The 11,636-nt window shown below is 55.2% G+C and overlaps 1 protein-coding gene across 4 annotated transcripts in view; it reads left to right on the top strand.

Annotated features, from left to right (window-relative positions):
* The window catches only part of ILF3 (interleukin enhancer binding factor 3), a 28,416-nt gene extending 23,048 nt beyond the window's left edge, over positions 1-5,368 (top strand). For 2 of the 4 annotated variants that reach the window (XM_075546992.1, XM_075547001.1), the window contains exons 16-20: positions 14-167; positions 292-345; positions 3,539-3,904; positions 4,422-4,544; positions 4,968-5,368. In XM_075546992.1, the coding sequence (XP_075403107.1) occupies positions 14-167; positions 292-345; positions 3,539-3,904; positions 4,422-4,544; positions 4,968-5,104 (834 nt within the window). In that variant the 3' untranslated portion in view covers positions 5,105-5,368. Of the gene's footprint in view, positions 1-13; positions 168-291; positions 346-782; positions 2,040-3,538; positions 3,905-4,421; positions 4,545-4,967 lie in introns of those variants that run through there. The other 2 variants (XM_075547008.1, XM_075547018.1) reach the window with 1 other exon arrangement.
* The last annotated feature ends 6,268 nt before the right edge of the window (positions 5,369-11,636 follow it).

Consider the following 11,636-nt stretch of genomic DNA (forward strand, 5'->3'; position numbering starts at 1 on the left):
CTGTTCCCTCTAGCCACATAACCCGGGGTTTGGCATGGGAGGTCCCATGCACAATGAAGTACCCCCGCCCCCAAACCTGCGCGGCCGTGGCAGAGGAGGGAATATCCGTGGGCGAGGGCGAGGCCGAGGGTTTGGCGGTGCCAACCATGGAGGCTACATGAATGCTGGTAAGGCTGGTTTCCGTGTGCCCAGTGTGTGCCCACCGTGGCGGGTTTGGGGTTGGACGGTGGTGAGAGAAGAGGCCCGAAAGGCCTGCTTCCCCCCTCTGTGACCCTGCCTCTTCTCTTGCAGGGGCTGGGTATGGGAGCTACGGGTATGGAGGCAACTTGGCGACCGCAGGCTACAGTAAGTGTGCGTTTTTCTGTCTTGAACTGGGGAAGCAGGTACAGCGTAGCGCCTGGGCCAGAGTTAAAGCAGGGCTGCCCACCTTCCGCCGCCCACTGAGACTAGGAGAGGCACCTGCCTTTTTTTGGTGGCTAGGTCAGACTGTCGCCAGGTCCCCTACCCTGCAGCCATGTGACAGGAGCCTGTAAATGTTAACACCCAGAGTTGTGTGACTTCAAGTGGGACTTTTGCAGTTCTCTGCTGTGAGCCATGCGCAGCGCCCACCCACCCAGCGAGTACGGTTTTTGGACAGGGCACAGCTCTCGTCTGGGGAAGGAGCCTTCACTGGGGGGTCACAGAGGCAGAGAAATCTAAAACGTGCAGCTCAAATGTGGCGCTCTGTGCCCTCCTTCAAAAGAATTCTAATTTTTTTCTCTACTCTGTCTCCCCCTTTGTAGGTGACTTTTTCACAGACTGCTACGGCTATCATGATTTTGGGTCTTCCTAGAGCATCTAAAAGTATTGCACACAAAATCAACTTTTTACTCCACTTTTCTCGAACTCCAAAGCCCAAAGTGTCCGTGCTGTGTCCCTGTGCTTCACTGGGTTTCTCAACCGTGGCTTTTCACCGCAGCTTGTCTGAAACTCTTAGCCTGCAGAATTTAAGACAATGGCAGTTTTTATCGTGATTTGCCTTTGAACTTGGTCCTATCGAAGTTCACACTAAGTGGAAACACTTTTCAGAGAATGTATCTTTTTGTGCAGACTTGCACAGAACCCTAGAGCCAGCGTTGTTCCGCATCAAGGCAAAAGCCCACCTTTGCTTTTTACGGAAAGCATTCCTTTATTTAAGAGACAGATACCGAAGCATTTTACTCTACCTTTGTCTTAATTTACAGCAGGTTTTGTATGAATTTTTAACCTTTTAACAAATTTCCCAAACCTGGCTGATGCCTTTGACAGTAAGGAAAATGGTTTCACCACATCTGAGCCCCTTTCTTTTTTCTAAGCATGTAAACTTGGGGAACAGGGGTGGGGGGAGACTGGAAATTGTGCCCCGCTAGCCTCTCCCGCCTTTTGTAAATGCTTTGGTGGGTTATTGGGGAGTGGGGGGGCGGGGAGATGGGATGCGGTATTTCCTGGCTGGTTTCCCTAGAGAGTGAACGGAAACTCTCAAAGGTATCAAAACTGTGCTTCCATGTTAAGTGCAAAAAAAGAAGCAAAACAAATTAAAGACAAAAACAAACACCAGACAGGCTGTTGTAAGGAGTGGAGAAGGTGAAATTTTGCAAGTCCCAACCATCACTCTGCAATTGGGTGGGATTCTGGGGCTTTCCTGTTCAAAGTGGGCCTGTGGGTGTGGCCTGGCGGGATTTTCTGACCGGAATGTGGGGTCTCGCAGAGGGTGCTGGCTCTGACCAACCCTTTTTGGTGATTATTCAGGCAGACAGGGTGGCCTCTGTGTTGACTTGCAAGATTTTGCATTTCTCTTCAGGCAAAAATTGGTCAAAATGGTGACTGCATACTTTGTTCCCAGAGGTTTGAAACATTCAGTGAAACTTTGAACAGTTCTCTTGCATGATGTATTTTTTTTAGAGAATTATATTGTTTGAGAATCATGTCTTTTGATACCAGGAAACAGTTATCCTGAATGACGTTGACAGCGTGCCCTGCCCTGCCCTTTATTTTTTAATCAATACATGTTACCCTAACGAGCCCTCGGTACTCGTGTCTTCATTCATGTGCTTCAGGAGGGGCGGAGGCGCCACCTGCTCAGCTGGGCGGGGGGGGGGGGCTGATGGGGCTGCAGCAGTCTTGGGGACTCGGGGTGACTGGAGAGGGCTCCCCTGTGCCCGGGCTCCTTCCAGCCGCGGTTTGCATGGTGCTGTCTATAACACCGGGACGTGGTTGCCTCCTCGGTGTTTGGCTTTGTGATGATGCAGGCAGGGGGTGGGGGGCTGCCTGAAGAACTCAAACGAGTCAGTTGGCCAGTTCTATCCAAATTCTTGACGTGTCTCAAGCCCCAGCTGTGGGTGCAGGGCCCATTGGGTGGGCCCCAGAGTGTCCCGAGGCCTGGTGCACATACACTTGGTGCTATGAGTAGGGAGGGCAGGACTAGCTGTGGGGAACACCCCCTAACTCTCCTGTCGGTCCTGGACACAGAGGGTAAGTGGGGTCCAACACCCCAGCTGTAGTCCTAGTGGTCAGGGCTGGCTGGTGGAGTGGGTCTGGAAACCAGGTCGCCTACTCTGGGGACCCAGCAGCTCAGGCATACCTGCTGCGTTCAGCCTGGTCCCCCAACCCTTCAGCCAGCCCTCCCTTCAGCCCCCACCCCCACCCCTGCTAAGAGATTGCTGCGGGGTTGGGGGGCGGGGGCTGGGCTCCAGTAAGGCAGCACCCAGTGTGCCTTGAACCTGTCGCTCTCCCTCCATCAACCCGAGTCCCTAAGGGTGGGATGAGGGGTGGGGGCGGAGCAGGGTGTTGACAAGCGTGCATGTCCTGGGGTTTCCTCTCTGCTGACCTAGGGGTGGCGCTCCACTCCCCGTGACATTCTCAGCTCTGGGGTCTGAGAATGTGGCGGCCTCACTGCACACTTGTCCGTCCTGCCGCTTGGTCCTGCCGTCCGTGCCCTGCAGCTGTGCTGGGAAGAAAGCTTCTGGGGGACCCTGGGTGTGACGGTTCCCAGCTGAGCTTGCCTGCCTTCTCCTGGGGGTGGGGCCCTTCATGCTCGGGAGCCCCGAGGGAGCCCCCATGGGCCTTTTGGCTAGACCTGGGCCTAAGTCTGGGTCTGCTGCACCTTTTCCCAGCACAGTGGGGTGGGCACCAGCTGCTGCGTGGGGCTTTGCTTTTCCTGTCGCCCTCGGGGACATCTGGGTAGCAGTCGTGAATGTCGTGCGGCGCCTGGATCTCATCTCACTGTAACGTTGCCATCCGCTGCCATCGCTGCTCCAGGGTGCTGCCCGCCGCTGCTTGGCACAGATCCAGTGTTGTCGTCCCTGATGCTACGTGGAGCCCCTGTGCCTGATGGAGCCGGTCCGCCGCCTGTGGATGCAGCAGGCTGCTCCCAGCCCCGCCCCACCCTTCCATGCCTGCCCCACTCCACCTGAAGGACGGTTGTTGCTGGGCCACCTTGAGTCCCACAGCCCCGTCTTGCCCTTTCCTTTCCCTCCCCCTGCCCCTTCTGCTCCACCTTACCTACTGCCTTCCTGTGTAGGTCAATTCTACAGCAACGGAGGGCATTCTGGGAATGCCGGTGGCGGCGGCGGCGGCGGGGGTGGTGGTGGCTCCTCTGGCTACGGCTCCTACTACCAGGGTGACAACTACAACTCACCAGTGCCCCCAAAACACGCAGCAAAGAAGCAGCCACATGGGGGCCAGCAAAAGCCGTCCTACGGCTCCAGCTACCAGTCCCACCAAGGCCAGCAGCAGCCCTACAGCCAGAGCCAGTACGGCAGCTATGGACCCTCGCAGGGCAAGCAGAAAGGCTACGGCCACGGGCCCGGCAGCTATTCCTCCTACTCCAACTCCTACGGCTCCCCTGGGGGCGGCGGGGCCGACTACAGCTACGAGAGCAAGTTCAGTGAGTTGGCTCCTGGGCCCCAGGGCCTGGTGGTGTGCTTCTCGCAAGGAGTGCTGCGGAACTCGGGGGGGGGGGGGGCGTGGTACGAGACAGTGTGGCATCTGGTCTGGACGAGCACCAGCACGCCAGTGCTGTGCCCCACTGGTGTCCGCGCCCACATCTCTCCACCTCTAAGGAGCCCGCAGGCTGGGGCTGTACTGGGGACAGCTGGGGGGGGATCTGTGTTCCCATGACATGAGGCCACAGTGGGACTGGGGACAAATGACACCGTGCTGTGGGTGGGGTAGGGGTGCGTCCACCCGCTCAGGCAGCCAGGACGGGGCTCAGCTGTTGAAGGTGTTGACAAGCCTGGGGGTGGTGGGTGACTGCAGGGCTCTAGCTGCCCTCTGAGCTTCCTCAGTGGCGTGGCCTGTGCTGTTTCCATGGTCAGGACAGGGCTGTCTGCAGCACCTCCGATCTATGTTGGGGGCATGCACAGCACCTTCCCGGCCATAACCATGCCGTCTTCTCCACCCAGACTACAGTGGTAGTGGAGGCCGAAGTGGCGGCAACAGCTACGGCTCCGGCGGCTCATCCTACAACCCAGGCTCACACGGCGGCTATGGCTCTGGTGGCGGCTCATCCTACCAAGGCAAACAAGGTGGGCCTGGGCAGCAGGGGACTAGGACGGGAGAGAGGCGAGGCAAGGGGACTCCTTGAGATGTGCCTGTTAACATGCAGGCTCAGGCTCACGGCTTCTTGGAAGTGAGGAATCCAAACGAAATTGGCCTGCTCTTCCCTAACACCACCTCCTTGACGAAATGCTGGGAGGCCACACCATCTGATGCCCCAGAAAGGGCATCCCCCACAGGGAGAGCCTGGGGCCTTCCCAGGGCCTGAGCTCTGTGATCTTCATGGCCAGGGCTGGCTCGCTGCGCCAGTCACAGGCCCCCACCCTCTGAGGGTGATGGTTACAGCTCACCATGTGTGCTGGGCACTGGCAGAGTTGGCAGCCCTGAGTGTGCTTGCCCAGGTGGGCCCGTCTGTCCCCATGCCTCCTAACCCTCACCCCCTTCTCTCTCAGGTGGCTACTCATCACAGTCAAACTACAACTCCCCCGGCTCTGGCCAGAACTACAGCGGCCCTCCCAGCTCCTACCAGTCATCACAGGGTGGCTATGGCAGAAACGCAGACCACAGCATGAACTACCAGTACAGATAGGCCCGTGCTGCCACTCAAGCCCCGTTCGAGGATTGTTTTATGCATCACAGTTAACATGTCAACCAGCCCCTTGGCCCTCTTGCCCTCCCCATCCCCGGTTCCACGTTGCCGTGTTGTGAGGTGCAGCTGGTCACTGCTGTGGCCCGTCCTGTGACCCATATTTAGCCGTGTTTGGGACTCCGTGTCTTCAATGGTTTGTTAGTTACCATCACACCTGTGTCCGAGTAGCGTGTTGCGTTCTCGCAGTTCGGTATCCCGCTGCCTGTTGACAATTGGTGTTCGTGTTCACGCGCGTGTCTGGGAACGGGCGCTGGCGGGACACCACATCTGTTAATGCTTTTGTGAAGTGAGTTACACGAGCTTTCTGTATTTTAATGCTTTAGTGTTTCCGTTTTATAAGTGAAGATTTTATTTTCAACACCAGTGGGAGAGAGTGGGTTGTTTTTCTTTCTGTATGTCTGGATCACTCAGGCAGTGCATCTCATTTCAGCTGAATGTAGATAGAGAAATAAATAAATAAATAGAAAACTGCGCCCGTCGTAGGCCTGGGCGTTTGACCCACGGACAGTGGCAAGGGCAGGGCCTGAGCTGCGCCCACCCTGGGGCCAACCAGGGGGGGGGGGCTCTACCTCCTGGCCTCGCCTGTGTCTGAGCTCCTGGAAGAGACAGCCTGCCTGCCCTGAGGGGCCCAGCCCAAGCCAGGTCACACCAGGCAGGCCCCTGGTTTCTGCGGAGGCTCCAGTGAGTGCAAGTGCAGACTCACCCACCACGGGAAGGCGGGACTGGATTCGGGAGGCCAGGTGTGCCCACTGTCTGAGTCTGTCCTCAGCCCAATGACTGGTTTACTCACTGGGACTTCCCAACCCTGGGTTCCTGGTTCTCATTCGGGGGGCCTTTGTCGCAGCTGGCTTTTGGTCCTAGCAGGTAAAGGGTAAATGCCAGACTGCACGATTCTGCACAGTGCTACCTCCTCCTGGCCCCCGTGAGCAGTGTGGGGGGAGGGGAAGCCAAGTCCCACTCACTCCTTAATCATCGCTCCTGGAGACAGGTGGTGGTAGCACGTGGAATGACTTTCATCCCGAGCTGGGATTTTTTTGTGCTTGGGGCTGCCCTGTAATGTCTCCTCACAACCTGCCGGTTTTCCTGTGGCCTCAGAGCCACCTCTGCCTTCTTGGAACAGAAGTGAGGAGGGATCGTCCTTACTTGCCATCATTCAGCAGCTGCAAGAAATGCAAGAGTGCCTTCAGAGAACGGCCTACATGTGTTGGGATTGTGCTTGGACAGACATTTGGAGCCTCTGCACCACCTGGGATAGCAAGATCCACGTGGCCCACTTCTGATAGAAGCCCTCATGTCTCAAGACTACTGTCAAGCCGGCCAAAGTTAGAAGCAAAGGAGCTGGACCAGCTGCTGGTCCTGTCAGCCAAAGGCTTGCCCTCTGGCTCTCCCCCCACCCCCCACTCCCAGCATGTTCTCAACTTGGAGTGACTGGCTAGCCTTGCCCCGAGAGAACTGTGCGTGTGGAATCTACTTACCCTGAGGGCGGGGGGCGCGGGGTTGTTAGGACATAGCTGCCATGACAGAAATCTGCCCTGGGCCTTCAAGTGTGAAGTCAGCCATAGCAGCTGGTGACATCATCTAGGACAGACACCTGTCTGACTCATCTCCCCCAGCCCCAACAACCACCTCCTTGGATCTAAGACTTCCCTCACTCAAAGCCTGGGGCTCATCCTGAGAATCTGCATTTAATGGCATCTCTAGACCCTGTTTGCAAATGCGGTCCCATTCCTGGGCCGGGGACCCACGACCTGGAGGGTCTGCAGGTCTGGGTTGGTGATGTCAGTGGGAGCATAGTGCAGGACCGTGGCAACAGCTTCTGTTCTCCAGGGAACGGGGTACCGAGACAAGAAAAGCCCTATCACTGGGGCGCATCCCTCTCTTGAAGCTGGGGAGGGCTTTCCCAGGCCTACTGTCTTTCAGGCCCAGGGGCAGCGGAGAGGTTGTTGGGTGGCCAGAGATAAACAGCCCTCCCAATAGGGAACAGCCGGACATGGGGGTGGAGAGAGAGTTATCAGGTAGAATAGGCAAGGTGTTCCAGGAACTGAGCTAGTTGTTTGAGGGGTGCAGGATTTGACTCTGAACAGAGGCCTGTTGCAGCAGACAGAGGGACATAGACCCAGGACACCACCTCGGTTTGGGAGTCATCTGCATCAGGGGACTTTGAACTCACGTGAACAGTGAAATCTTGGTGGTCCTGCCCTGTCCCATGTGAGTCAGAATTGTGTAGATACTCAATGGTTGTGGTTGGTGTGGGTCCCTCTCTGCCACAGTGGCCTCAGCTGACCCTCTGGAGTGCCCACCCCTGCAGGTGAGTGCTGTGCTGCCAGCCCGAGGGTTTTCCCTTGAGACCACCTGGCAGAAGGGTGGTCTTGGGAGCCCATCTTACCCACCACAGATCAAGCTGGAACTGCATCCGCCATCCCATTCACACCATGCTTGGGTGGTCGGAGGTTGGTGACCCCACTTATGACTGCTGAGAGTAACAATGAACCCACTTCCTGCCCAAGAACCTTTGGGCACCCCCCCACTTTTTTTCAGGGGCTGTGGCAGCAAATGGGTCCTCCCTCCCATTCCTGCAGACTGATGAGCTGAGATAGCCTCCACCTTTGCTGTGGGAGACAGCCAAGGGAGCTTGAATTCTGGGGCAGTGGGTTTGGATTTGTTACTTTGGATAAGAGCCCACCCAACTTGTGAGGGAACAACTCCCAGAGTGGGGCAGCTTGCCTGCTCAGCCTCTGGGTTCTGCGGGCAGGGCCAAGAAGGGGGAAGAGACTGGAAGCTAAGTAAGTGCCTGGCTTCTGGCCTGTGGGACAACGACCACAGGGAGGTGGGTGCAGCTCTGGGGAGCTATTTGTTTTGACTTGTGGGACAATGACCACAGGGAGGTGGGTATCCTGGGGGTATCCCCACCCCCAGGAGTTGCTACAAATAGCTCCCCAGGCCTGGACCTCCATGGCTCCCTGTCCTGTGAGCAAATGGGTCCAGGGACCTGTACTGGAATTCAAGGACTTGGGAATCCAGAGGGAGAGGGGATCTGAACCCTGTCTGGGCCATGCACCTGGGATTTTGGTGGGAAAGGAGCCCCTCTACTGCAGACACTACCCTCTTTGCCCTACACCCACCCAGGCCCTGCTGGGAGCCACATGGGACTGCCCTGTTCTGACAACAGACTGCATGCGCTCTCTTCTCCAGGCAGCTAGACGCTGTCCGCGGTGCTGACATGGCAAACTGCTTTCACTCAAAACACTCAGGCTCTAGCACTACGCCACTGCTTTTACCCCCTCTGGGAAGTCCTCACACTTTGATACCTGTGGACCTTGTCCCTACCCTGGGGCTACAGAGTTTCCCTCGTTAAAGCCTTGCACAGAGGAAAGGCAAGGCCTGGCTAGTCCCACATTCCCACAGGACTTGATTCTGCCAGCCCTATGGCCCTGCCCACCCTCTTTCACCATCCGACACACACAGCCCTGTGGCACATGCAGCAGGCACTGAGTGAATTCATCATGACTAGGGCCCTGTGTGTCACAGTGACTTCCAGAAGAGGCTGAGGGGAGAGTGGCAGTAGCCTGCCCAAATCCACCTGGTTCCTAAGGCTTTCAGTCCTCAGCCCTGTGCTGGGTTGCTGGCCCTCAGGTAGGAGGGCTAACAATTTAAAGGGGTGGCTTCCCTCACCCCTGGGGTGCACGGATGGGTTCAGCTAACAGAATTTGGAGCTTGGAGTCCACCCAGAGGCATCTCAGAAGAGAGCCTTGGCTACCTGCCTTTGAGAAATCAGGTCCTGGGGGCCCAGTGGAGGCCCACCTCCACTCTGACCTACCTGAGGTCGCTGGGGGTTGAGATCATCAGTGGCAGATCTCATCAGTTTTCAGATATTTCAAATGAAACAATATTTTGGAAACATTCGGACATGAAGGTAGATATGAGGAGCTAATTCTATGTGTGATAGTGGTGATAATGGGATGTGGTCATGTAAAAGCTCACTCCCCTCCACTGAGGCTCATGGACCCTGCAGGGCAGAGTAGCACTGCCCCTGTTGTGTCCCGAGACGGTGACATTTCACGGGAGCAGAGAGCCTCATCTCCTGTGGTAATGTGGAAACAGGCCGACCACTTCAAGATGGGTTCGGAGTGGGCAATGGGCATAATCCAATGCCGCTGCCTTAGTTTAATAATGATCTCTAGAGACTTGAATCAGCAAGTGAGTGGAACACATTTAGCCACGTGTGGCCAGTGATGGAAGCTGGGTGGGGGCACAGGGTGTTGGTTTTGCAAGTTTCCCAACTGTGGTTGTCTGACCATCACATAATAAAGGACAGAGATCCAGGAGGTACTGAGAACCGGGAATGGGACCCCAAAGTCCACCCTAGAGACAGGATAGCTGGCTGCAGTCCTCACCGTATCTGGACACTAGAGGGAAGTAGGCTTGCCGCCACCTCCAGATTTTCCTCCACTAGCAGCTTTAGCTGCCTCTTGTAGGCATGTATGGGAGAGTTCTTATCTTCACCAGCCTGGCTATACGCTAGCTAGATGGAGTTGCCTCCAACCTCAGACCCCAGGGACTTCCTGTTTCTGTTCACGGACTTGATTTTCCAATGTGGTGGGCAGAGCCCAGCCCTCCCACGTGCCCTCTCTTCCCTGGGGACGCTGGGAAGGGACTCTCACTGGCCAGTTTTATAAGAGGTAGCCTTAGCCTACATGATCACACACACACACGTGTGCACGTCAGAAAATCCAGGCAACTTTTAATCCAATCAGGGTGTAGTTCTTCTGAAGTCCAAAGACTCCCTAAAACACATCTGAAGTTTCAGGTGTCCCCAGAATTCTGAACAGGCTGCGCCTCTGTGGGAGTTGCCCATTAAGGACAAATGCTTTGATTGGATGAAATCATGGACGCCTTTTGGAACTTCACTCCCAACCTGCTCACTCAACCTTTGGCTGCATATTAGAATCACCGAAATGACAGGGTTCCAAGCGGAGAACATTAACTTGTGCCCTCCCCTCTCCCACAGACTCCATGACGACCGCTACTGCAACCCCACCTCCACCCCGTGAAAGGAACCCTACTGGGAAATCCTCTTGGGTCTGTTAGTGTGATTGCACAGAACTGTGGGGGTGGGGTTCTGACTGTGATTAAGATCAGTGTAGACACACAGATGGCATCTGGCAAGGGAGGCCAGCGACTGACTCAGCCCAGGACTCTAAGGATTGCTGGGGGGAAGGGGGGGTTGAAATGGACAACGAAGAAACCCTCCCATAGAGCCACTCTTGGACTCTTCCTGCTGGCCTGTGAAAAAATTTCTGTTCTTAAAAGTCACCTACTTGGGGGTGTTTGTTAGAGCAGAAGAGAGATTTTAGCTGGAGGAGGATGTGGCCTGAGCATTGGGATAGTGGCGGCTCCCCCACTTGGTTCTGCGCTGTCTTACAGTCCTCGGTAGGTTTGGGTCTATGGATGTAGCCACTGTGTCTCAGTTTCCCCGTGTTCCCGGGCTCTCAGGTCCTTTCCTAGTGGTTGGTCTTGATGTGCTCGTAGCGGTGAGCTCAAGTCTCACTGTCCTCACTTCTGAGGATCGTTGTGTTTCTTCTAAGACGGGTGCTGCTGCTTTGCGCCATTGATGGTCCAGCAGCGTGCCCCAGCCGCTGCCCTACAGACGGATCCATTCTGTGCTCTCCCTCCTGCCTCTGTCCAGTGCCACATGCATCTGAGATGACTGAAGTGACCATGCCTTGGGTCAGATGTTCCTAGTCATCAAAGGCCTGGCTTTCTTTGGACACTAAGGTCTTTCGTGGACTTTTGGACTGCAGTACGTCATTTTATTTCTGTGGCTGCTAGCCCATGGGCGGCACATAGAAAATTGTCCCGAAGAGCAGAATGCTCAAGGTAAATGTCCTTGTCCAACTAAAATTCGTTTTCTCCAGGTTTAGGCTCAAAAATAATCTCCAGGCAATAGTTTGGTCACATCAACCTCCATGAGACCAGGCATCTGGATTCACTGAGAACTCTGTTCCTCGCAAAATCAAAATGGGAGTAGTTATGTAATGCTAGAGGAGAAACAAAACAAACCCACCCATAGGTTATAGAGTTAAGGGGGTGGAAACCAGAAGAAAAGGGGCGAGGGGGGAAGTCAGGAAAATCGGCTTTAGCGAGATTGTGATAATGTGCTGTCACTTAAGAACTATGAGTAACGCAAACATACATTTGTGATAAAGGAGAATAAAGACTATTAGAAACAACAGTATGCAAATGAATCTGACAATTCTGGTTAAATGAAATTTTTTTTAAATGCTGCTCAACTGAATTGACTTGGCGAGATAGAAGACCGATATGATCCTTGTTCGCCACGTGGTCGGTTCTGCACATAACAAGCCCTATGGGACAGAGTAAGTGCCGCTTTAGGTTTCAAGACTAAATTTCTTCACAGGAGCAGAGAGCCTCATCTTGTTCCTGAGGAGGGACTGGTGGGTTCAAACTGACC

Source organism: Tenrec ecaudatus, chromosome 1, assembly GCF_050624435.1.
Source record: "Tenrec ecaudatus isolate mTenEca1 chromosome 1, mTenEca1.hap1, whole genome shotgun sequence".
In the NCBI taxonomy this organism is placed as follows: domain Eukaryota; kingdom Metazoa; phylum Chordata; class Mammalia; order Afrosoricida; family Tenrecidae; genus Tenrec; species Tenrec ecaudatus.